Source organism: Cinclus cinclus, chromosome Z, assembly GCF_963662255.1.
Source record: "Cinclus cinclus chromosome Z, bCinCin1.1, whole genome shotgun sequence".
NCBI lineage: Eukaryota > Metazoa > Chordata > Aves > Passeriformes > Cinclidae > Cinclus > Cinclus cinclus.
In genome coordinates, this window is record NC_085084.1 from 39942959 (window position 1) to 39970622 (window position 27664).

Consider the following 27664-nt stretch of genomic DNA (forward strand, 5'->3'; position numbering starts at 1 on the left):
GGGCAGTAAGTGGGACAAGGACAGAAAGCAATAGAAAGGGAGGTAGAAAGGTAGAGATGGAAAGCATTAGCCAGAGACTAGAAGCACAAGCAAGAAGGAAATCCAAGAGGAAAAAATGTGAGAAAGGTGGGAAAGCATGAGAGAGGAGGTTAGTGAGAGAGAAAGACTTGACACAAGATAAAAAAGGAAATCGTAAAGCACAAGGGAAAGAAAAAGTGTGCAAGGGAAACAAAGCATTAGAAAGCGAGCACAAAGTGCATGCCCAAAACAAAAACCACAAGCCAGACAATAAAACTGGATGACAGCATGAGGGAAGACATGTGTGGCAGAGGGAATACAGATGAGGTGAAGATGGGGAAGGGGTGTGAGAAAGTGTGACGTGAGCAGAACATGACATCAGTAAACCATGCAAAGTTCAGAGGAACCACATGACAGGAGAGGCACAGCAGGTAAGAGGGAAGCAAATCATATACTACTGTAAAAGTGTGTGAGAAAGATGAGGCAAGTGACAGAGGGTGGGAGTTGAAGAAAGAGAGGGGTAAGGGGAAACTGAGTACAGTAAGAAAGAGGGAATGAAGAAAGCAGGAAAGCTAGAGAAAAAGAGAGACAAAGTGACAGCAAGAGAGAGGGAACAATGACACTAGACAAGACAGAAAGCACAAGTGGCACTAAAAGTGAAAACAGGAAAAGTAATTTTGTGAGACAGAAAGTGTGCAAGAGAGGGAGGAAGACACAGAAATTAAGAATTGTAATACATGTGAGAGAGGGGAGTGCCAGAGAATGAGAACAGCAAGCAATGAAAAGCCCACATGGGAGATAATGTAACCATGACAGGCAGAATTCATGTGAGAGGGGAAACACATGAGAGTGAGAAGGATGCATGTGAGAGGGAGGCTGTTGAGACAGACAGGCACAAGGTGCACCACACACGGGTAAAGGGCACAGAGAGAGGAAAAGAGTGTGGAAACCCTGTGAACGGGAAAAGTGTGAGAAAAAGAAGTGAAGCAGGAAAGAGGCAAAGCGTCAGAAAGGCAAAGCAAACACAGATACCAGGAGGTGAGGGAGGAAAAGAACAGGTAAAACTGGAAGCAAGAGGAAAACAAAATCAAAAGAGAGAAAAGTGTGAAAGAGAGATGAAGCACACAAGACAAAGGGGCATGAGATGAAGAGATTAGAACAAAAGACATTGAGACAGGGAACCACCTGAGAAAGAATAAACTTACAGGACAGCAAAAGCACAAGAGAAATGCCAAATGAGAGAGGCAAAATGAAAGTAAGAGAGAAAACACTAGAAAGAGTGAGGAAAGGCATGTCTGAGAAAGACAGGATGAAGTAGACATGTGAACAAGTGTGCCAAGTAGAAAGGGAATGCATGTGGAACAATGAAGGGAGAGAAGGAAGGGGGAGAGAAAGGAAGAATGCTGGCAAGCACTAGTTGGGAAGAAGGGACCAGAGAGAGGAGGGTGGCAACAGATGCAAAGCATGAGAGAAAGAAGAAAAGCACACCTAAGAGACTGAAAGCACAGGCAAGAGGGAGATCACATCAGGAAAGCAGGAGCAAGCAGAAAATCGTATCAGAGAGAAGGCAAGTATGCCAGAGAATGCAACTGCAGGAGAGAGAGGTGAAGCAAATCCACAAGAGCAGGCAAGCATCTGAATGAGGCAAGGCAAGAGCACAGCAGGTACAATGTATGCAAGAGATGAATCATGTCAGATGGGGTGACCAAGACAGGGGGAATGCTTGAGAGAGAAATCTGTGATGAAAGGGGAGAACAAGCACATCAGAAGGAATAGCATGCCTGAGGCTAAGGGGCAAATGATGGAGACAAAGAGAAAGGGATAACACAGGGAAAAGAGAAGGATATTTAGGGAGAATCACAGAATCAACTAGGTTGGAAAAGACCTTTGAGGTCATCCAGTCCAACCTGTGACTTAGAATCAATCACCTTATCAACTAAACCATAGCACTGAGTGCCACGTCCAGAGACAGTGACTTCACCACCCTCCTGGGCAGATGACTCCAGTGCCCAATCACTCTTTCAGTGAAGATTTTTTTTTCCTGAAATCTAACCTAAACTTCCCCTAGCATAACTTAAGACTGTGTCCTCTTGTTCTGTCAGTCATTGGCTAGAAGAGGCCAATCCCCACTGGGCTACAATCACCTTTCAGGGAGTTGTAAAGAGTGATAAGGTCTCCCCTGAACCTCCTCTTTTCCAGGCTAAACAACCCCTGCTCCCTCAGCCACTCTTCACAGGACCTATGTCCCAGTCCATTCACCAGCCTTCTTGCCCTTCTCTGGACATGTTCAAGCATTTCAATGTCCTTCCTAAACTGAGGGGCAGAACTGGACAGAGCACTCAAGGTGGGGCCTAACCAGTCCTAAGTATAGGGGAAGAATGACCTCCCTGCTTCTACTGGCCACATTATTCCTGATCCAGGCCAAGATGCCGTTGGCCTTCTTGGCCACCAGAGCACACTGCTGGCTCATATTCAATCACCTGTCAACCAGCACCCCCAGCTCCCTTTCTGCCTGGGCACTGTCCAGCCCCACCCTGTAGTGCTTCAGGAGTTGTTGTGACTCAAGGCCAGGACTCAACACTTGGACTTGTTAAAATTCATATTGTTGGACTTGGCTCAACTATCCAGCCTGTTCAGGTCTCTTTGCAGAGCCCTCCTGCCCTCCAAGAGATCAACATTTGCTCCCATCTTAGTGTCATCTGCAAATTTACTGATGGCAGACTTGATCCCCTCGTCCAGATCATCAATGAAGATATTAAACAGGACTGCTCCCAGCACAGACCCCTGAGGGACACCACTGGTGACTGATCCTCATCTGGATGCAGCACCCTTCACCTCCACTCTCTGGGCCCAGCCACCCAGCCAGTTCTTAACCCAGCAAAGAGTGCTCCTGTCCAAGCCATGGGCTGACAGCTTTTCCAGGAGTGTGCTGTGGGAGATGGTGTCAAAGGCCTTGCTGAAGTCCAGGTACACAACATCCACAGCCTCTCCTGCATCCACCAGGTAGGTCACCTGGTCATAAAAGATCAGGTTGGTCAGGCAGGACCTGCCCCTCCTAAGGGGGACAATCCCTGCCCTGGTCCTGCTACCCACACTATTTCTGATACAGGCCAGGATACCACTGGCCTTTGTGGCCACCAGAGCACTCAGTGGTTCATGTTCAGCTGCTGCCAACCAGCACACCCAGGTTCTTTTCCACCAGGAACCTCTCCAGCCATTCTGCCCCCAGCCTGCAGGTTCTTGTGACCCAAGGGCAGGACTTGGCACTTGGCTTTTTTGAGTATCATACCAATGGCCTTGGTCACATCTAGCCTGTCCAGATCCTTCTCCAGGGCCTTCCTGTCTTCCCGCAGATCAACACTTCTACCTAACTTGGTGTCATCTGCAAACTGATAGAGGGTGACCTGATCCCTCTGTACAGAACACGGATGAAGATACAGACAAGGGGCAGGCCAAGCAAAGCACATAATAAAAAGGCAAAGCCTATCAGAAAGATGGAAATATGGATGCAGAGAGAAAGAAAGAAGCCTCAGAGTGAGAGTGGGATGAGATGTGGGAAAGGAACAACAGAGAAGAGGAACAAGTTGGAGATAGTGCCAGAGGGGAGAGAGGAGGGGAGGCCAATCTGTTTTGGAAAGGACTCAGAAAGCTTGAAAGACAGAGAGGAAATCTCCAAGAGAGAGGAAATGGAAATCCAAGAGGGAGGAAAAGCAGGTTCAACACAAGCCAAAAGCAAAGTATGGCTGGGGGAAGCTCTACAGATTTAGAAGAAAAGCTATAGAGATGGAAAGGACAGAGAATGAGTGGGAAGAAGAAAGTACAAGTGAGATACTGAAAGCTTAGGAGAGGCAGAGTGCAAGAAAGTATGCCTGTCAAGAGACTGGAAAGCATACAAAGGAGAAAGTAAAAGACAAAGAGACAAAAAGAATGAGGGAGGGAAAGGAGGAAAAGGCATGTGAAAGAAGAAGGGTGGGAGGGAAGATGAGGACCCAGGTAAAAGATCTACCATGGGACAGAGAAGGAGAGTGCAAGCAATTTGCATTTGGAAGTATCTGATTGCACGTGAGAGCTGGAAAATCTGTGAGACAGGGGAAAGCAGGCAAGAAAGGAGAAAAGATACAAAAGGGAAAAGAAGACAAAAGAAAAAGACAAACCAAGAGACCTAAGAATGCACAAGAGAAAGACACAAGAGACCGAACATGCACAGGAAAGCAAGAGAAAAACAAAGCACATTCAAATGAGAGAGAGAGAGCATTTGCATGCTTGCAAGAGGGAGAAACTGCATGAGCAGTCAAGAGTTGCATGCATGAGAAGGAGAAGCATACAACAGGGGAGCTGCAAGATTGGAACACACAGGAGAGAAGTGTGCCAGCCAGGGGAAGAACATAAAGGTAAAGGAAGCAAGTGAGAGAGAAGGAGAAAAGTATGTGAGAGAAGGGGAAAAGTTGTGTGAGAGAAGATGTAGAGCATATAAAGCAGAAGCAACATATACATGAGAAGGAGCAAGCATGATTAGGAGACAGAAAAAGTGAGAATGGAGAAGGGGAAAAGCTATGATGGGGAGTCAGGGAGCCACGAAGTGTGAGTGAGGAAGTGCGTGAGAAGGAAAGGTCATACAGAAGGACAAAACAGGAAGAAGCACGCTTTCAAGGGGTCAGAACCATCAGAGTGACATGAGTGCACTGAGGAGGAGAGCATGAGAGTGGGGAAGTCCATGAGAGAGTGGTAAGCATAACCAGGACATGCACGAGAGGCAGGAAGTACACACATGTGGCGAGTGGGAAAAGTCTGCACATAAAAGAGGTGGGAAACCCAAACATGAGGGATGATGAAAGCACAGCCATGAGAGACAGGCAAAATGCATAAGAAGGGCAAGAAGGGCAAGAAGGGCAGGGTAGGAAAGCAAGAGTGAGGAATAACTGAGGGAGGGACAGAGGGAAGACAGGTGTAGCATCAGACAAAGAGAGGAGACTGACACAGTGAGAGAGGAGTGCAACCAGAGGCGTTAAACCACAACCAGGTGCCTCAGTTTGACTGGGACACCACATATGCATAAGTAAGTATTTACTCTTGTAATTCTATGCTTTTTGTCTTGGTCTCTCTCCTCAGTCTGCATGGAGTAGTCTTGTCTTGATGTGAGTATGAGAGGGAGAGAGGTGATGCACATGCAAGTGAGAAAAAGTATGAGAAACACATACTAAGTGTGTCCAAGAGAGAAGGGAAGTTTGGGGCGGGATGGTGTGGTGGTAACAAGAGGATAACAAGAGAGGAATAGGGAAGATACCAAACAAGCTAAAGAAAGGGATACAGAGGAATGAGAGAAGAGACAGCAAGCAAAATATAACGAGGACAGTGAGTCAGAGACAGCAGGAAAGTGCACAGGAAAATGAAACTTCATGTCATAACAGCACCAAGCTTCACAGTCCTTCATCTACTATCAGCTGGGTTGACTGATCAAAACTTTCTTACATGGCAGTGTAGAAAAACTTAATCCCTTTCATATAAATTTACTAAAATTCCACTTATTACAGAATGATGTGTTTTTTGCAAATAACACACTGCATGACCACCTATTGTCCTGCAACTTTGAGGAAAATTAGCTCTCCTCTGTTATGTTCCAGTAACAAAAGAAGGAACTGACATAACTTTATTTACAGACACAAAACTTAACGAACCTTTCATTATAATATTTTCAGATTTTCAAGTTCTTTTAGACTCCTGCTAACAGTTTCTGACTAGACCATCATTATTCTCTGAGGATACTCTGCATGCTTACCATTGGAACACAAATTTTCCCCTAGGTTACTCATGTCCAACATGGTTAATACCGATTGTCTTAATCTGTTCAATAAGCTTTGCATGTATTAACATTTAATGAACTCTACTGTGTAAGCAACACTGAGAAATCTAGCCATACAGGATGGCAGAAAAATACCGTCTCACAACATAGAGGTTCCAAACAAAAGTAAAGAACAAATACTGCACCCTTTTGTACAGCAAAGTGGTATTGCATACTTGCACTGTAGGTAGTTGCAGGTCTACAGATGCAATGAGAACTGTCAATTCAGCTATGTGCTCTTGAGCAAAAGTCACATGAAAACTAGAAGAACAAGAGGAAGAAGACAAAGTAACCATGACAACCTCAAATCAGAGCTTGGGCAGATATAAAAAAGATTTTCAGAACCCTTTCAATTCAGTACTACTCACAAAGAAAAAGTGATAGACCATTTAAATTAAGAAGTATAGCTGATGTTACTCAAAGTAGTCTCCACCTAAGACTGAAGTTCTATCTGTGAGAACAAATCTCACAGCAATTGCAATATATAGCATCAGTAAGACCATTTAAAAGCCAAGCGAATAAGTCTCAATGATTTGGGCAGTAGCTAGCACACTGGAGGACAAGTTCTCAATTAGGATCATCAATCATTACTGGAAGGCAAACCTCATGGTGAATATGCTAACTCTACTGAAAATTAGATCATAATTTTTTAAGTTCCAAATCCATTCAGACGCTTACTTTTATCTACAGAAAGCAAAAATAACCTAACCTACCCCAAATCTGTGTATTTATAAATTTTGTGCATACAACTTTCCTTAATATTTACATAGAAAGTGCTTCAGCTCCTAAAACTGATCCATAGAGTAAAAGGATGATGTTTATTTTGCAAATGTCTTTGAAGCAATTTATTTGTTTATAACAGAGGCAACCCTACTTTGCTGGATCACTTTCCAATTAGAAAATACTTTTAAATACTGAGAGTCATGGCTGCCTGGAGGAAGTCTCATAGGAAAAGTCAGTGTCTCAACAACATGAAAAAGGAATGAATGAAGAGGTATCCATCACAGAGCAGTAACAAAGTCCAAGAGAAGACTTCACCCATCTCTACAATGACAGCATCTCAGGAAAAACCTGAGGGAGTAGAATACAATTCCAGCTTGTGGCAATAAAACCCCAGCCCAGTTTTAGTCAATCACTTCCAGATTTCCATGCATATCAACAAATAAGTAGATGACCCCTGTATTTATTTTTATTTATATAGAGAATGAGACTGCTGGGAGTACAACAGATAACAAGTATTACAATTTTAGGGAATGCAGCAGCATGCACTCTTAGATGCCAACATTTTTTCAGCTTTAGTTAACCTAAGTAAGAGAAAGTGGAGGTAAACAGAAGAATTAAAAACTACTTGCAAAAAATATAGAAGGCTTCAGTGGAAAATGTTTGGATTGTCCTTTGTCTTTTAGGAGGGCTCCACTTTCTACCTTGGACTCAAAAAAAAAGGTATACTGAAACATGGCATGTCCATCTTATGTCAGAGGGAAAAATGGTTGATGCATTAACACGGGTAGTGAACAGGGGACTCAATCAATCAAACACATTAGGCTGAAAATGGCAAAAGCTAACATTAACTATTGAAATTCCTTAGCCAGCACACCTTCCTAATTCTGTTTAGATCAGCATTATAAAAGAATTCAGAACAAAATTTAAGTTTGCTATGCCTAAGTTTGTTATGCCTAACATAGTCAAGGCATAACATTCAAGTTATGCAACTATTAACACCCTCCTGTTGGGCATACACCCATTTTTGTTATCTGAAAGCCATTTGCTAATTTGAAAGCACTGTTACAACTTTCGATATCTGAGGAACAAAAACTAATAGGCATGCAGGCTTCTAGTGCTAGGAAACGCCCACCAGTTCACCTTGACACCTAAACTAACTAAATCAACTAAAACACAGATTTCAATGTGCTGGTAATATGAAAACTATCATGATGCCTAACTGAAGAGTGGCAATTACACAACACTGTGAACATCACCCACACAATAATTTTGTTTGGGTAAGAGCTTGGAAACTGAATCCATCTGAAGAGTACTGCACAGTGAGGTCATGTAATATAGGTCAAATTATCGAACAATATGGGCCCTTTTCTAGTTGTGAGGACCCAAGAACCCAAAGTTCTAATTCAGATCAGATTAATACTGTGGTCACTGTAAAAACTATCTTTTACATGAACCAGGTGCTCGCAGGAATTCATGCAAGTCACACATAGAACACTTGGTTAAGTTCAGGCATCAGTTTAATCAGTACTCCCCATCTCAAAAATAGTTTCAAGAGTTATTGCACAGTTTCCATGGAGACTGAACCTAAAGAGTTCTTTCTATTTCTGTCTGTGAAAATCCCTTCACATTTATGCTGCCAAGTTTCTCAGGAGAGCCTGAAGGATTAAAAGTGGCAGTAATATCCATATTAGTGTCTATCACATGCCACTTAATTATTTTAGAAACACATTTACCTTTCCATATGAGGAGATATCTTTCAGTTTCAGAAGCTTGTTCAGATGAAAGCAAATTATTTAAGGACTCCCAACTACAACCCACAGCAAACATACTATCTGAAAACCGTACCTTCTATTCCACCTTATCTTACCAGCAAAATGCATATGGGCTACACGTATCAAAAGTAGGCTCTTAATGTCTATCATCACATCTTCACAGGCAAACTGATGCAGTGTAGGCCAGGAAAAGTGGACATTCAAGTGAACTGAAGAACTATTGAGATGCTGCAGAAATTCCGTCTGAAGGCCAGTCACCAGTGATCAAACACAGGATGGCACACAGGGGCCAGTGCTACTTAATGTCTTCACTAATGAACTAGGCGATGGGGCAGTGCCCCCTCAGCAAGCCTGAACACAATATAGAACTGGGAGGAATAGCCTGTGCCAGAACTGGGTCTGCAGATGGGTCTACTACTACTCAGGGGCATCTTGGCAGGTGGAGAAATGGACTGACAAGAAACTCAAGATGTTTAACAAAGAGATACCAAATTCTGCACCATGCACCAGAACAGGCGTGGGGCTGACCATCTGGAAAGCAGCTAGGTAGAGAAGGACATATGTCATTCCTGCTGGACAACAAATTGAGCACAAACAAGCAATGTTCCCATGAACCAAACCAGGGCTGTAGTTCAAAAATGAAGCCAGCAGGTTGAAGGAGGTGATCTTCCCTCTCTGTTGAGCACTGAGAGATCACATCTAGGGTTCTGGATCCAATTTTGGGGCCCCCAGTACAAGACAGACATGGGTGTACAGGAGTAAATGTACTGAAAGCTCAAAGAGATGTCTCAGGGATTGGAGCATCTGACAAAATGAGAGGCTGAGAAAGCTGGAACTGTTTAACCTTGAACAGAGAAGTTTGACAGGGTTCTCACCAATGTTCATAAATGTCTCATGAGTAGAAGCAAAGAAGATGCACTCAGCAACAGGTTGCTCAAGAAGACCCTGGAGTATCTCTGCTTGCGCTGACTGACCCTCCTTTGTGCAGGAGGGCTGGACTCCAGACTGAAGTATTCTGTGGCTTCATAAATGCTAAGTGCCAAAAGAGGGAAGGGTATGTATGGGTACCTGCCCATAGGCAGTGATGCCCAATGCAACACAGCTTTAAAGAATTGTAGAAAGAAGCTCTGGTAAGCCAACCCAACTGATGCAGCTGTAAATTGCATGGGCAAAGTGGCTGAAATTAACAACAGCCCTAGAGTCATGCTTTCCTATCCAGGCCAACCTCCTCAGATGCAACAGCTCTTAAAGAGGCTGCAGAATGAAAGGTTCTTTGCTAAGAAAGACGCTGCTGAGTGGTTCTGGGCACATTTTCGTCTTGCTCTCAGGACCACATCAAAAAGCAGGGGTTTGAATTCCACTGACCAAAGCACATTGCCATAAAGCAGTTAATAAGAAGGTTTTATAAAGAACATCCTGAAGCATCTAGCACTTTTTTAAAAAAGTTCACTCTCCCATACACTTAAGAAAACACATGAAACAGCCAACCCCCTACCTTCTGCAGTTTCAGCTTTGGCTCCAAGAAGTAACACGAAAGTAGTAAGAATCATTTGGACAGCAATGGCAAAGCACAAGAGTAAAATAAAAAGCATATATCCTAAACTCTGAGCAGATAACAATACCAATTTAAGCATGTCCCATCAGCTAGAGATTCCAGTCCATATTTATGTACTGTTTCATTGAGGAAACAGCCTTACCAGATGACCCATTAAATGGTCAGCTTAAAATGGCTACAGACACAAGCTGCTTGATGAAATCTACTTACATAAGTGATGTGGGTGTTACAGGCCGTAGCTACCCATTTGAGAGCAGGTTAAGACAGCACTGTACCTGGCAACACTACTAGCTGAGATTTAATCTGCAAAAATTCAACCAGGAGAACATCAGAACAACAACCAACGTGACTGTAGAGGCAAATTATTTGAAGCAACATAAAACAAGTACAGATATTCAAAGATTCTGTCACCAAAAGCTTCTTGTTAATTTGTTAGAAGACCTTTCCAAAAACATGCTGTATGTTACCATTTTCTCTTCATTGTATGTTAGTGTTCATCACAGTCTGCAGTCTAGGTTTTAAACAACAATAAAACTGCATTCTTTAAATTATTTTCTTCCTCCTCCTTCCACAGACAATGCTGCCAAAGCAGTGCTCTCTACACTGATCAGAATCCTCCAAGCTCAAGCAAAAAGTGTCAGTTCCAAAGCACCTACAGTGCGACAATGAAGAATGGAGAGTGGGGCTGCAAAAAAAAAATCCCATCATGGCAGAAACACAGATGTGAACAGTTAAATGGCACAGCGCAATTTTAAACAAATCACAGCAGAGGTATAAAGCAATTGGGAAAAACAGGACATTCATAGAATGCAAGCAATATCCAGATTCATGGATCACATATTTACAAGACGAGAAGTAGCAAAACTTTTTATATGTACATGCTCACTCTTTTGTTAAAACAGAGCTGAAAGAATGGAGAAAACTTGAAGAGTTTGGATACTGGAAAAATATATTGATTGAGCAAAGCAGTAACTAAAGTTAAACTGGGGAGCATTAGAAACAGAGCCAAAACTGAGTTTGGTGTCAAGTCAATAGGTAATAAGGAAAATTCAAGAAAGGGCTTTCTGAGGCTACACAAATCAAGTCATCAATAATTAGTGTACTCCACATCTACTCCTCCTGAAGCAAAAAAATAACAGAAAGAACATAGAAAAACCTGGCTTTCAGAAGTATTATACTCAAACACCAGTACTTAGACACTGTCAATCTATTTAAGACTGAAGACTAAGGTAGCTGGCCTCAGACTAAGAAGTAAGGTTCTACAGTGAGTCTCAATTTACACTGAGGAGTGCATGAGTAGATCAATACAATGGCCTAGCACTGGTCTGCATAAATCCATAGCAACCAAGTAGAGACTGCTAGACATCTTTAGAGAGACATGCAGCAGACAGGCAAATCAGTGAACAAAGGTCACTGTGAATACCTGTTAAGGGAACCTGTTAATCCAGAACAATGGAAACAGTGACTATGCACAAATTTAGTCTGCTAGAACAGGTCCTGCCTGGCTCAAAAACCTCCACTGGTCTGTGCAGCTTGGTCAGCTGCTGATCCCATCTCCTGACACCTTTAATGAACACAACTGAGCCAACACAAGTACACAGTGTAGGCACAGCCCAAAATAAAGAAGCAAAAAGAGAAGAGAGAAGCCAGAAAATAAAGATCACTGACAGAGTGAAACCAGGTGACACCCTGCAGATAAAAGGGAGTCAGTGGTTTACAGAGGATGACAATGCCTAGGGCAAAAAGTTGTGATAAACTAAATACTGTCTAAAATCCCACCTGTCAAGCCTACTGCAATATTTTTTTATCATTGAAAAAAAAGTAGATAACAGAGAAAAGACTCTGAGATGGTAAGAATTTAGTCAATGTCAAATGTTAATTCTGTGAAAATATATCATGTTTTGGCATTTGTGCACTAATATGATACAATATGGAATTCACAACTCCCCTATTTTAACATATTGTAATGTTCAGTTCAGAGATCCTGAATGATGAGTTAAAAGCAATCTTAGAGAGCCCAACTGGATTTTATATGCATACTCTTAAAATTGCATTAGCATTTTACAATGGTCTTCTTAAAATTCCAGTGAAAGAATTCATTTTACTTTAACTCATTCACCACACAAGATACCCAGAGAAGTACAAATATTTCAGCTACAAATGACTGCAGTAACCAGTAATATACAATAATATTAGTATGTTTTGTTTATACAACTTTGTGTGTCACTATGTCAAAGAAGGACATTCAAAGAACACCAAGTTAGTTAAGTTTGCATTATATTCTAGTACTTTAAAAAGCCCTTTTCAGGCCTCTAACTTACAAGGTTTCGAGAAAAATGTTTTTAGGCAGAACATGCTGTCCTAAAAAAATAATAAAATCTAAAGTACTTTAGTACAGCAAACTGAGAACCCATTAAGAAACAAAATTAGTAAAACATACGTGTATATATTCCCAAAGCAAAACTTCTGCAGATAAAATGGAACTGGAAGAGTTAGGTGCTACAAACTTATACTGAAAAAGAAACATGCAATTTTTAACACAAAACTAACTTTCAGGGAAAAGGATTATGTGAACAAAAATTTCTTTGAAAAAATATACACTCTATGGATGGTATTTTTATCTGCAGTGCATAGAGGAGCATTACTTTAGTTCAAGAATTATTACCTGCTAACTTCAGAACTCAAGTAGCACAGCAGGTGGATGGCCCAAAGGAAAGGTCCTGCATATGTTGCAAATGCTGTGAGGAAGATAGCTGGTATCTCTACGTAGCTGTCTAGTCCCACAAAACCAGCTGAAATGTCCACAGTAGCAATGCCATTTGAATTTCCCTGAAAACAGAGATGAAATAATAAATAGCAAATACTTCCAAAGACACATTTAAAATACATTAGAATAATATTAATTATTGCACTCATTACAGACTTACTCTTCAAATTGCTTTGCAGTACAGCTATATGCTTTACATCTGAATTTCAATAAAACATCTTACCAAACAAGTGCTTTTAATTAGAATTTACAGATTAACAAAGGCATAAACAGCATGATGCTTTGCGAGTGTTATTTTGTCTGCAAATTAACATGCCTATTGTTTAATAAGTTACATTAAAAAAAAAATAAGCAGCTCCACTTGCTGATTTCAGACACATTAATGAAAAGATGCATTTTTCATCACACGTGGTTCAAACACAAGATTTTAGGTCTGCAGCCTAAAATTACACCAGGAAATACATATGTCTTGCCTTCAGAGACAGCAGGACCCTAATTTAGAGCTTCAATGGAACTTTATATCGCCCACCTCCCTGCCTCATGGCACAAGTTCCTGCATGTAAACAGATTAGGACAGACAAATTCAGAGAGGTTTCTCCTTCCCAAATCTCTACACCACATAAGATTGTGTTGAAATAGACCAGAAGTCAGTCTAGATAGCCTGACTCATCAATAAAAGGCATTTAAACCTACCAAGAGAAAAACAGAAGGAACATACAGCATTTAAAGTATCAAGAGATGTCAAAGTCTGATATGTTTTACCTGTTTTTTTTTTTTTTTTTCCAGTGACCAGGACCACAAAATAACAACGAACAATGTAAAATTGAAGGAAGGGTTTGCCACTGAAAATCCAGAAGTACTTACCTTTACCCAAATACCTAAAGTAACAAACACACCCTATGATTAAGGCAGAGTATTTCTTAAATTAACAGATCAGAGATAGGTCCTCAGACTAGTGAGAAAGCTCTAAGATATTCTTGGTGTACCCTGAGCAACTGTTCAGTTTCTATAGGACTGATATTCTAACAGCCATCAAACCCCCTTTTGCCATTTACAGAATTCCCGAACAACACTAATGTAAGGATTGTCACTACCAATAGCCTTACACTCAATCCCAGCAGAGTATATGAGGAGTGGTGGCTCCCCATTTCCCTCAAATCTGACCCCGGATCACCTTAGTGACTGCAATTCTCTTTAACTGCAAGTTACCCCAGCAAGGAAGTGCTATCATCAAATACACACTTCTGTCAGAAAGCCCAGAGTGCACAGGGAAGCACAAAAGACAGGCAGCTATTTTAGGTACAAAACTAACTAGGCACCAGCAAAAATACCTGTTCCTGAGACAACTCTAAAATCTAAGAGAAAAAAGGCATCTATATTGATGGAACCATTTAGAGCTCATTCTAAACAGTCACCATCCCCATCAATCCCACCATGAAGATATTCCAGAATGTAAGGGGAGCCTGAAGCTGTAAGAGGGCTGTATAGTATGGATTTTACCAAGATATCATAGAGTAGAAAAATCTTGACTTATGACTGTTAATCTTCCTCATTTTGACTTTCATCATGCACCAGTGTAGTAAATTGCTGCACCAGTATAATCAATTATTGTTATGAATTTAGTGTAATGTCCAGCAATGCCAGGAGCAAAGGAAATAAAAGCACAAAGCACAACTACTGATAAGCAGCTTAAAAAAAAAAAGCATATCTGTGCTCTAGAACCTGTAATATGAGATTGGAAAAGAAAGGTGTAAAACAAGGCTACTCCCCAGCTTTAACAGATATAGATGGGTATAGCAGCAGGTCTTTTGCCCACCACAAACACATATTCTTCATTCCCCTTCTCCTCTGCATGATGTGTACAAAGGAGAAAGGATGAGACATCAGGAAATCCTTTCTGCTTGTGTCATGAGGAGCTGAAAGGTCTCTTTACAGTGTTTAATCCACATGTGCATGGCTGATTTTGGCACCCTGGGGCAGCTCCCCATGCCACAGTATGTGAGAAGAAGCAAGAATAAATGCAGTGCTACAGTGCACGTCACTGGTCCTGCAGAACCAGTGCAGGCAAAAAGATGTACTTCCTTTTGGAAGGTAGCTAGGGCAAGCAAGGAACCTGGAGGAAGGAACAGGTTCTCCTCCTCAGCTCCCCAAGTCCCTTCCCCACAGGGCTCACTCTATCTGTCTTTGACTTTGTTTAAAGTGACATAGCTGTAGACAAGGATGCACACATTTGGATCCACACACAACTCCAAATCACCCTGTGAAGTGTCCAAACATCTTGCTCCTACCAAGAATCTGCTGAGCCTCATGAATACTACTGCCACTGTTCTACTGGAAAAGGACTAGTGAGTAGCAAGAAGCATTTTTGCTTCACATTAGATATCTTTCTCCAAGACAAATTCATGTATTTACACTAAATTTTCATAGCTACAAATTCTAATACTCCACACAATAAATAACTGACAATTCAAAGTGCTTCCAGAATACTACTTATATTATTGCAAGCCTGAGAATCTCTTGATGAATTTTCCAATGAGGAAGGTAAGATGGGAAATAAGTGTGAAAACAAGGCAGGTGAGAGCAGTAAATCAGTACTCTTCAGTGGTATGTCCAGGTCAGAGCTGGATCCAGAAAAAGTGATCAAGGCTAGATGCAGCCCAGAGATTGCAAGTCTGTACTGAAAGGCAAGTCCAAGATTAGGCCAGAAAGTCCAGCCACCAGGTCCAGGTCCCAGGCAGGTAAACAAAGTACAAAACAGGCACACACATACCTGCTTACATTGCTGGGATAAAACACAAGCAGTAAAGCATCAGATTAAAACACAACCAGAATGGAAGAAGGGCAGGCCCCTCCCTCTGCTTTTCTCCCATCAGCTTCTCTCTCAATCAAGGACACGACCCTGAAGTCTGCTAACTAAACTCTGAGACAGGAGATGGGGCTCAGACACAGATGAAGTGTAGAAAGCAAAATCAAAAGTAAGACCAAGGCATTTGTTTTCAACCCACCTTAATTTTTTTCCCCCACTTACATTCGAAATCAAAAAATTAGCATCCACATCCAGATGCTTTATTTTTTTCCCTCATGTTCATCAGATACAGCAACCAATTAATGAAAAGCAGTATCTGTTCCTGTCAGCCTTGCTTATTCTGTACACTTGGAGTTTTCACAGATCTACTTCTTGAAGGATCTAAGATCTAAGTCTTGAAGGATTCTACATTATTTTTTTTGAAAGAACAGTGCCTCATTCATTAAATATGCTATCCTGAGCAAGGCTATTTTTACTATTATATTCAAAAGGCCATCGTTTACAATCCGTACTCAGCAAGACAGAGTAACTGCTTTAGTCATTATGTACCATATTGTCTACCAAGACTTAATAAAGGCTCAGCAACATGGGCAAGTCTCATTTACTTCATGATCACACCAAGACATGTGAAAAAATAGTTCTCCAAACCTCTCTCCTATTTCCAGATGGAAGCATTCCATATTTCATTTATATTTCTCTTCTCCTGCTCCATTTAGCTAGCACAGTTTAAATTTAGTATTCAATGTGATCTACGTCACCAACAAATTTCAGTGGTTTTCAATTTTTGTATTTCAACAATAAGCCTGCTATTATTTTTTGTATGCTACATTAGATCTTTATGCCTGTCTGGAAATTAAAACCCTAGCATCACTTTGGACTCAGTCAGTTCAATAGTGACAGCTCTAGTGACCACAAAACTTGGAAAAACAAAGTCAAGGGAAGACATTTAAATCTATGTCAGCAGTACACATCATACCTAATGATTCAGTTGTGCTTCCTTCACATCTCTCCCCTAGAATTCTAGCATGGGTATTGCTTGCTCCTGAGGCAGTAAACAAGTGACTATCTGTTACCAAGAGCGAGCTGAACAGAGGTCAGTACTGAAGGTGAGAATTTGATGGACTCCTCCAGCAGAAGCAAGCCAGCTGTACTTCCTTAATGTTTATTCAATATCTGAGAACAAACCATACATGCTCTGTCTGAAACACAACACTTTCCTAAGTCAGTCAAAATGTAAGAACTCAGCACTGATGGTCATGAACAGGACAGGTAGCTGCTAAACCCAGCAAGAATGGTGTCACATCACCAGGAGGCACAGAAGTAAGGCAGGGATCTGGAAGTTGTCACCAAGAAAGACCTTCCTGGCTTTCCCACAAGGTAAAGGAAAAAGATCAAATGGCTTAGTCAAACAATTAAAATCTGTTACTAAACTGGTACGGATATATCCAGAGTTCCACCTTCCATCACTCACTTAAGGAAGACAATTCCTGCCTTTGTCAAAGGAGTTGTTAGTAAACAGGGAAAACTGCATTGCCATGAGAAGAGACTAAACACACCTGAAGGGAAGAGGTTACCTCTATATGTTAGGGGGTAGGTGTCTCAGTGCAGGGAATAGATTTTTTTTTTACCAAATAAGGTACACAAAATAGCATAAATATTGGTAAAAGTTCACCTGTTGCTTATCTGGTACAGATCCTGCATCTATAGTTCAGTGACAGCTGTCCATTAATTATACATCATTAATAAACCAAAGAAACATTTCAATCCTGATTTTAAGCTATACAAACTGAGCACTTTTCCCTTGCAACAAGTCATTCATACCCTAGACAGAACTCTAAGGAAAGGGAAGAATGTATTTAAATATATTTTTAAAAATAAATTAATAATTCAGTTTTGTATGTTGCCAGCTTTTTTTTTCCCAGATAATGCAGATCAGAATGCCACACTGCGAAAAACAACATAAAAGAGGTATGAAATTACACATAATTTCTGGAAGAAGTTCCTTCCGTCCTTGGAAATACAGACCCAGACTGGAAAGGCTATTCTCAGAATAAACTGAGAGAAATTTACAAACTGAAGAGAGAGCATTAATTAGATTTTGAGGCACCTTTGTAGCCTCTGTAATTCATGAATCACCAGTTCAAACATTCTACTCTTCCACGGTAATATTCTGCATATCAGATAACTACTTTCAATTGTGAAATAAAAAAAAAAAAGTCCCTCTTACCCTTGTATGATTCAATTTGTTTCTTTCCATACCTTCAGAACAGTTTTTTCATCAGAGAATAAAAGAACAAGCTGACATCTAAAGATGGGTATTTTGGTCAAACTCCTAATCTCCATCCTAAAAAGGCAACTAATATAAATGTCCTCACAACATTTTTAAAAGAGAACCAAAATCTTGTTCTCTAAGGAGTAAGAGGGAGGGTTTGGGAAAGAAAATTCCATCTGTCTTGACCCTTAAAGCTCTTTTTTTTCACTAGCAAAATTGATTTCTCTATTTCTGAAACATTTCTAAGACATTCTGAAAATAGAAAAGCAAAAAGAGAAATAAAGCGAGAAAACAGAGGAAATCCTTCCTGTTCTATTACAATTCATTTGTCATTTTAATGAGACTTGGGCATTGCGAATAGGCACACACCTGAATTTTTGTGGACAGACACACAGAAAAAATCTAAAAGACTGTTAGCATGTTCTTCTGAAATTGATACATTTTTAAAGGGTCCTGTGCTAAAACAAAGAATTCTGAGACATTTTTGCTAAGCAACTGCTAATTCAAAACAGTCTTTTCAAAGCTGGAGCTTTGGGACACAAAAGGCAGCTTCTTATCTGGACCTGCTCTATTTCATACAAAGCAGCATGAGAAACATGAGGGAAAAAGCTTTGCTGTGGTTCTAACAGAAGTTTTGATAAGTAACTATCACCCAGATGAGATCACTTTCCAGATGTTACAGTTATGGAAGATGTACAAAGACCCATCTAGAAATATGGCTCAAAATAGAGCAAAGGAAAATTTCTCTACTATGAGATTTGGATGCTGCGACTCAGCAACATGTCTTTGTGGAAGAAATTCCCTTGTCAAAAATAATTTTTCAAATATCCTACAGTTTGCTGAAATCTGTATCATACTGAAAGTTATTACTTCCAAAGAAAACACGTCTAAAAGAAATGTCATAACTGCCAGCAGAGTGACGGGGCCTAGACAGATGCTCTGAAACTGCAGGATGTGCAAAACCATAATTTATAGTCAAGTAAAATGGAAATTGCTAGTTCCAGTCTTCTAAAAACAAAACAAAAAAAATCCTCAATTGCAAGGGTAGTTGAAACTGCAAAACGTTCATCATGAAAAACAGCAGTCTTTTCCATACACCAGTTTAAGACCACTAGAAAGCTGAAACAGATGTTACCAGATCCTGTTATCTTCTATTGTCTTGCATAAATATTGGTGTAGAAAAAAACCCTTTGACACAGCACAGTCAAATGGAAAGATGTATCAAACTCTTGATAACTCTAACAGCTCATTTCTGGCAGATGTTTACAGCTGCTTCAAAACTGATGTAAATTCTTCCAGAAAAGTTCGTCCCAAATTTTTGGCATCATTTAGAGCACAAGAGACACAATATTTAACCTGTCACATTACACTTCCAAAACAAAACTATTACTTTAAGAAGCTTTTGTTTACTTTTCCATTATGCCATTCTGGCTGAAGATACACGGGCTACATTTATCTATGGCATTTTCACCTCACATGCACTTTTAAGCATCTCCTCAGGCAAACAAATGGATGCAGTCCAGACTAGGAAGCTGGACATTCACGTGGACTGGAAATGGCTCAAATGTTGAGCTCACAGGGCTGCCATCAGCAGCTTGAAGTCCATCTGGAAGCCAATCACTAGTGATCAGCCACAGGGATTGACACTGGGCTGATACTGTTGAACATCTTTACCAATGACCTGGGCAGTGGGACAGGGAGTTCTCTCAGGAAGTCTGCACACAATACAGAACTGTGAGAGTGGTAGATACAACAGATAGGTCTTCTGCCATCAGAGGTGCTGTCAGAGGCACCTTGACAGGTTGAAGGAATGAAATGACAAGAAATGCAGCAAGTGTACTTTGGAAATGCCAAATCCAGCACTTGGGGAGGAATAAAACCTTGCCTTTGGTCACACTGGGAACTAACCATATGGAAAGCAGTTTGGAAGAGATCACCCAGCTATTGTCCTTTTTGCGCAAAGACCAACAGCATTTGGGACTCCATTAAGGGAGAGCCTCACTAGCTGTTTAAGGGAGATCTCTATTTTCTCTTATAAGCAGTGTTGAGATCCACATTTGGGTGCCTGGGTCTGGTTCTGGGCTTGCCACCATGAAAAAGCCATGGGTGTGCCAGAAAAAGTCCACTGAAGCACCACAGATAATGGCGGGAACAAACCATGTGTCATACAAGCAACTCCCTGGGTCTTTTTATTCTCAAGAGGAGAAAGCTCAGCAGGGATCATAACAATGTGTATAAATACCTGATATGGGAAAGTACAGAAAATGAGCCAGATTGTGACTTTCTCGGTCACCTGATAGTGAGTAGCAAAGGGATGAAAAGCAATACCCAGACACAGAAATACAAGAACTTCTGATTAAAATCAGAAAATGCCCCTTTTTTGCTAGCTAGGGTGGCCAAGGTGGACCAACTGCTCAGAGAGCTTGCAGAGTCTTCACCTTTTCAGGTATTCGAAATAGGGAATGGAGACAGTTCAGACCAACGTGGTCTGTTTGCCCTGCTGTTTCATGGGGTCAGGTTGGACTAAATGATCTCCAGAGGCATCTTCCAGCTTCAACTCTCCTGTAATTTCATAGCTCTGTGAAATTCTCAGCCAAGCGTACCACGAATTCAGCATCAATGAAAACATTTATGAACCATTTGCTGCTTTATGAAAAAATCTGAACCATTATTTATTAGTCTCTTTTCCATGACTAGCATTTTCTTGCCAGCCTCCCCACCATTAAACTTCTGTTTTTGTTTGGTACCTCAGTACAGAGATGGCTCTGTCTTCAGCATTTTGCCAGCTGCACTAAGCAGTGCTCTTAGAAGGCTGTAATCAAAGCTGACTGCCTAAAGAGTAACATTCAAAACATGCAAAAGCCACTCAACCAAGAAATTATATGCCCTCTGAATAGAAAAAGTGGGTAGTAAGGGATGAATCATGATGATATTACCTGCATCAGCAGTTCCCTATCCGGACATATACTAGTCTCAGTCAAACCAACCCTCATACCCTAAGCTTGACCAGAGTTTTAACATCCCCAGCCATGCCTCAGAGGTAAAATCAACAAAGGTCTCATACTGAAGTTTTGCAAACCCTGACTCCTAAATCTGATTCCCAGGTTAACAAATGCCCTCTTTAGACAGCCTGCAACACTAAGGTTCCAAGAATAATGGAAGTAGAAAGATCCTCTCCAGTTTCAATGCAAAGCAAAGTTTTTGTGGCATTACGATCTTATATTTGCAATGCAGGGAACTAACTAGGTGATAGAAGTTAGTAAGGCTCCTCAGGAAAGAAGGCATAATTTGATATAAGAAAGAAAATTAGTTCTGGTTTTCATAGGAGATATTACATGCCACAGCATTTTCCTTCAGTCTTAAACAGTACATAGACCTACTGTAAGCTTCAAGAACCAGTGACAAAAGCCACCTGCCTTTTACTGGTATTAATCAACTCAGATGACATTTTAAAATTATCATCTGAAAAGTACTTACAAGGCCCATTAAAAGACCAAAATCATCCTAGCATAGGTATCTGATCCCTGTAACACTTTTGGAGATCTACACTGAGAATAAGACACTAAGGTATGTGTCTTCTCCTGATTCTGAAAACAAAACGTTAAAAAAGCATTTAGAAGCTAAATCCTTCTAAGAACTCAGTAAACTCTTCCAGTGTAATAATCATTAAGCATTTTATTTACAATGGACACTATTTCTTTGAAAAACTATTCCCTCTCCCACTTCTGCAGTGGATAAAGTATTCAGCTTACCTGAAAATAGAAGAAAGCTTGGCCAAACCAGTAGTGCATGATAGTAATCTGTGCTGCATCGAATTTCAAAGGTATCCAAATATATTTTGTCATCATTGTCTGAATCAGCAGACAAAACACCAAGACTGGTAAATTGTGCGGTCTAAATAGAAGAGCTGCTAGTAGAACCAATCCACTATATACTTCCCATAATCCTGTGCTCTTCGTGCTGGAGTCCACAGAAATAACCTGTGACTTTAGCAAATCTTTAGTGCCAGTGAAGATTATGCCAAGAACAAAGACATAAACAAAACGAGCTTCAGTAATCCCCCTAAAGAGAAAATAAAATGGAAAAAAAATTAATAAATAAAACAGCAAGATTAGTTACTTACTTATACCTACATCAGAGCCTTTCAAGAGAGGTCAAGACCAGCCAGTTCTGCCAAACAGGTTAAATCCAAGGCTAGTATTTTTCAAATCCCTAAGCAATTCCATTACAAAAAAAAAGTATGTTTTAAGTTGTAAGTGCAATTAGCACTTACACTGTCTTCAAACCACCGATAAATTAATTTGTCTCTTGATTTCTAGTGAAAGCCAGCTTCTGAAGGAAACACAGCATATTGTCCAAAAAGGCTGACAAGGACAAGGACCACTAAGCTTAAAAAATGACCTGCTATTCTAGAAGTGCAAGGTCTGAGAAACTAAGCCTGAAACAGACTACAGCAAGTTGTCTGGTCCAACCTTCCTGATCAAGGCTCAAGCAGGGTCATCCTAGAGCATATTGCACAGGATTGTGTCCAGACAGTTCTTGAATATCTCCTGTGAGGGAGACTCCACAACATCTTCATGCAACCTGGTTGCATGTCTGGTTATCCTCACAGTAAAGAAGTTCTTCTTCATATTCAAGTGAAACTTCCTGTGCATCAGTTTCTGGCCACTGTCTCTTGCCCTGTTTTTTGGCACCACCAAGAAGAGCCTGGCTCCATCCTCTGACATCTTTCCTTCAGAGACATTGCTGAGGTTGTCTCTCAGTCATTCTCAAGTCTTCTCAAGGGTGAACAGGCCCAGCTCCCTAAGCCTTTCCTCATAAAAGAGATGCTCCAGTCCCCTAACCACTTCCAGAGTCCACCCCTCAACTCACTCTGGGAGCTCCATGTCTCTCTTATCCTGAGGAACTCAGAACCGGACACAGCACTCCAGATGTGCCTCACCAGGACTCAGGAGAGGGACAGGATCACCTCCCTCAAAATGCTCTTCCTAATGCACCCCAGGATCCCATTGGCCTTCTTGGTCCCCAGGACACACTGCAGGCTCATGGACAGCTTGTTGTCCACCAGGACCCCAGGTCCTTCTCCACAGAGCTGCTTTCCAGGTCACCCCCAGCCTGTGCTGGTGCCTGTCCTTCCTCCCCAGGTGCAGGACCCTGTACTTGCTTCTGCTGAATTTTGAACAGTTCTCTGCCCAACTCTCCAGCCTGTCGAGGTCATTTTAAAGGGCTGCACAGATCTGCTATTCAACCAGGACCTAAGCATCCATTCATCCAAACCATACGTCTTGAGTTTGTCTATGAGGGTATTGTGAGGGTATTGTTGAAATCCTTGCTGAAGTCAGGGTAGACAACATCCACTGATCTCCCCTTGCTCATCCCTGTATTTGTTTCATTGCAGAAGGCAGTCAGGTTGGTCAAGCATGATTTACCTTTATTAAATCCATTCTGACTACTCCTGAGCACCTTCTTGTCATCCATGTGGATAGAGATGGCCTCATTTCAGAAAGAGATGCTCTCCATCACCTTTTCAGGGACTGAGGTAAGGTTGACTTGCTGGTAGTTTCCTGGATCCTTCTTCTTGCCCATTTTCAAGACGGGGGTGACAATTGGGGTTACATTTTCTTTCTTCCAGTCCTTAGGCATTTCTGATTTCCACAACCTTTCAAAAATTATCATTAGAAGCCTCACTATGCCCATCAGCTCCCTCAGCACTTGTGGATACTTTTCATCAGGACCCATGAGTTTGTGGATGTTAGCTTTGCCTAAATATTGCCTAATCCAATCCTTGACCAAGGGAAAGTCTTCCTTTGAACATTCTTTCATCATGGTCTCCTCGGTAAGAGATCCCTGGCTGATCTTGTCAGTGTCAGTGACCAGCAGCAAGAAGGTGTTCTCAGTAATCGTGACTTCGCTGCATCCTCTCTTACAGGGTCCTCTGCTCCATCTAGTAAAGAGCCCACAGTATTCTTAGTTTTCCTTCGTTTTTCATGTAATTGAAAAAGCTCTTTTTGTTGTCTTTGACATCTTTGGTCAGATTTAGTTCCAGATGAGCCTTGGGCTTTCTTGTCTCATTTCTACCTTGTCTGACAACTTCTCTATATTCATTCCAAGTGGCCAGACCCTTCTTTCACCTTCTGTGTATTTCCTGCTTACGCTTCAGTCACAACAGGAGTTCTTTGTTCATCCATACTGGTCTCTTACCCTATTTACCCAATTTCTTGCTTATCAGGATGTGTCATTCTCAAGCCTGGAGGAAATAACCCTTGAATATCAGCCACCTCTCTTGGGCCTCTCTTCCCTTCATGGCTTGTTTCCATGGGATACTTCCAAGAAGATCTCTAAAGAGGCTCACATTAGCTCTCCTGAAGTCCATGATTGCTTGTTGTCCTACTTCCTCTTTGCCCAAAGCTGAACTCCACAGTCTCATGGTCACTACAGCTAAGGCTGTCCCCAACCTTCTCATCTCCAACAAGGCTTCCCCGTTCGTTATGAAGTTGAGCAGCACACCATTCCCCAAGCAGCACACCATTCCTCGTGGGATCCTCTGCTGTGTCAGAATGTTGTCATCAATGCCTCCCAGGAACCTCCTGGACTGTTTGTACTTTGTTGGGTTGCTTCTCTAACAGCAGATGTTAGGGGAGTTCAAGTCCCCCACAAGAACCTGTGACTTAGGGTAAAGCTGCCTGCAGAAATCCTCATCCACTTTTTCCTCTCAGGTGGCCTGTAGCAAACAGCCACAACAATGTCACCCTAGTCTGCTCTTCTATCCTGATCCATAAGCTCTCGATTCTCTCATCATCCACCCCAGACAGAGCTCAAAACATTCCAAGTGTTTCCTCACATAGACGGAAGCTCCACCTATGCATCTTCCTGGCCGGTCTGTCTTTCCTAAGCAATGTGTGGTCCTTCATGACAACATTCCAGTCATGTGAGGTACCCCACCATGTCTTTGTAACCTTATCTATGTTCAAGCCTGGATGTCCACATCCACCTTCAAATCTAGTCTACAGCTCTCTCAGTGAGCCCTGCTAAATCCTGAGCAAAGATTTCCCCTTTGGAAGAGGTGGTCCCCATTTACTGCCAGCAGACTCTGTGTCATATAAACTGACCTGTGACAAAACACTCAGAACACTCAGAACACTCAGCTGCTAACACGAGTTTCAAAGCCAGGTGTTCATCTGCCTGGTTTTCCAGTTTCTTGCCCCATCAATCCCTAAAACTGGTAGGATAGAAGAGTACACAGCTGGTGCTCCAGATCCCTTGACCAGCTGTCCCCAAAGCCCTGAGGTCCCTTTTGATCATCTGCACCCTTATTGTTGGGATTTGGTCATTTACCCACCTAGAAAACCAGCAGTGGGTGATCATCAGTGGGCTGCACCAGGCTGGGAAATTTCTTGGTGATGTCCCTTATCCAGGTGCCAGAGAGGATCCAGCTGGCAGATCAGGCCCTCCATTCCCCTCAAGAGGGAGTCACCAATGAATATTACCCTTCTTTTTCATAACTGAGGAGGCTGTGATGTGGGGGCTAAACTGTTCTGCCATAGACAGCCTCATCAACCTCGATGTACCTTCACCCACATTTTCCTTTCCCTGGTCCTCATTTCCCTGGTTCTCAGATTCCAGGGCCTCATCTCCATTGCATACAGGCACTTGAGGAGGTGAGGCAGGTCAGGAGGGGTTTCATCTGCCACCCCAAGCAGGAACCCATTTCAGCTCTCCTCCATCCTGGAGGTCCCTTCCTTCTGGCTGGTGGTGAGAGGGCAGGGGGGTCTCTGGCTTCTTGTGAAGTGGATGTCAGGTCTGTTTGTCTGAGTGGCACACGGCAGAGTGCAGCTCCACCAGTCAATCTGTTACTATCAGTCTTCTCTATACCGGAGTAATGAGTGAACATGGTCTCATACTACGTTAATACAATTCACTCAGAAGTGAGGATTCCTGAGTCATTGGGACTGAGCAATATATGGAGGATTAGACCAAGACTCTAAAAATAGTAAAATTATAGTTATACTCATGTAACCAGTACAACTAACTGACCACAAAAACCCACCACTAGTCAAAATTTCTAAAGTAAGTTTTGTAATTTATTTTTTTTTTTCTTAGAAAGGTCACATTCCTTCTCAGCCAATTACTGAAAAATAAGCTTGAATTCAATCATTCTTTTCACATACAGGAGAAAAAAACCAAGAGAAATAATAAGCAAGAGCAATTAAATATGCAATTTTCTTTTTGCATGTAAAGAACCAAGAATGAAAGGCAAAACCATGACGCAACAGTAATGTAGTTTTCCTAGGCCTGAATACAGCGCACTGTTCTGTCATATACCTTTCAATGATTCAAAGTTATACCTAACAGCCTATGCAAAAGGATTCACTGTTTTATTCCCTTAAATAGCAACCGTTTGGAAAAGCCCTGTATTGCTCACTGGATTTTTTCTTTGGGGAAGAAAGAATAAAGTAAAAGCCAGTAAAGTTTAGAGAATTCCTGTGTTTCTAGCGAATACAGAAATTCAGTGTCTCTTTTCAATGTCTCTGGTATGTCTGATGTAATTATTACCACATGCTTACTTTAAATGTGAAACTTTAGGAAAGAGATTGGGGTATTTGTGTATTCAATAAATTGAGTCAAAACCGGAATTAACCAGTTGATGGAGATGCAAACTAGAAAAAGTGTTCCTCAGCAAATGCACTACTATTATTTTGTTTGTTTTATTATACTATGTACTCATCTTTTTCGCTGCATAGACTACAATTAAAAAAAAATAATTCTGAGGTAAAAAGAGCAAAGTTTCTCCATCTTAGAGAAGAATGACTAAGCATGAAAAAATGCAGTGGCTGCCTACAATTTTTTCTCATACTACACAAAACTACCTCTACCTTACATCTGGATCTGGAGCTATTCCAGATCATGAATATACTAAAGATACCTCTAGACACATTTAAAGTAAACTCCTGGGTTTTTTGGTTGCATTTTAAACAGGCTTTTATCACATACATCACATCAACCATCTAATAAACTAGTACCACTGTGTCAACATGTCACCCATCATCTGAAATCCACTAAGATTTGTCTACCATCTCTTTTGACATGCTGTACTGGGAGCCTTGCTGAAGATAATGTTTGATGAATCATTGATCTTGGGAAAACCATGTCTCTCTATTGGGCCTTGTACTTAGAAGTACTGAGAAGCCCCCATGTTAGCATATGAGTGGCCACTGCCAGGGACCCTGCTGGAAGCCCTAAGCCAGCCTGTGCTGTGCACTGGTAGGTATTACAACAAAGACAGTGTTCTCATCTGGCAGGCACAGATGCAAGTTCGTTTTGGATTATTTGCTGGGTTTTTTTTGCACAAAGTAACAGGCACCACTGTATGTGAGAGAGGCAGAACCTCTCCAGATGAGAATCACGTGCCACAGCGTGCCATGGGAAGGTTCACTTGGTGGTTATATAAAGCTCTGACATAATTTAAGTAAATCACCATGTTCACTATTTATTTAATAATAGAAATAATACAAAAAGCTTTGTATCTTGTAATACTTGAGATTCATCTGCTGGCTATAGAATGAACAAGTTTCAAGCAAATGTTTCACTTCTGTATTTAAGTACTGCACTTATTTCTTTAATCACATTTGATTTGTGGCTCAATTACTCTATTTAATGTTCTGTCCCATGCTGCAAGGACAGTATTCTCCAAGGCTTTACTGAAACACAAAACTAAACTAGAGATCACACTCAAAAACCAGGCATGTTTCAAGCACAGAGACAAATCCTCTTTCCAACAGTAAGGAAAAATTATCATTATTTTCTCATGAAGCAGAAGTAAAACACAATGTTAACTTAATACTAGTATACAATTGGAATTATCTTCAATATTTGGAGAGATGGAATGTATGTAAATATATCCAGATACACATA

General features: G+C 41.3%; 1 protein-coding gene across 5 annotated transcripts in view; it reads right to left on the reverse strand.

Moving 5' to 3' along the window:
• Positions 1–27664, reverse strand: part of PIGG (phosphatidylinositol glycan anchor biosynthesis class G (EMM blood group)) — an 80027-nt gene that overhangs the window by 14670 nt on the left and 37693 nt on the right. For 4 of the 5 annotated variants that reach the window (XM_062513329.1, XM_062513325.1, XM_062513327.1 and 1 more), the window contains 2 exons: positions 21505–21814; positions 12573–12736 (listed from right to left, as the gene is read on the reverse strand). In XM_062513329.1, the coding sequence (XP_062369313.1) occupies positions 12573–12736; positions 21505–21814 (474 nt within the window). Of the gene's footprint in view, positions 1–7032; positions 7035–12572; positions 12737–21504; positions 21815–27664 lie in introns of all 5 variants that reach the window. The other variant, XM_062513328.1, reaches the window with a different exon arrangement.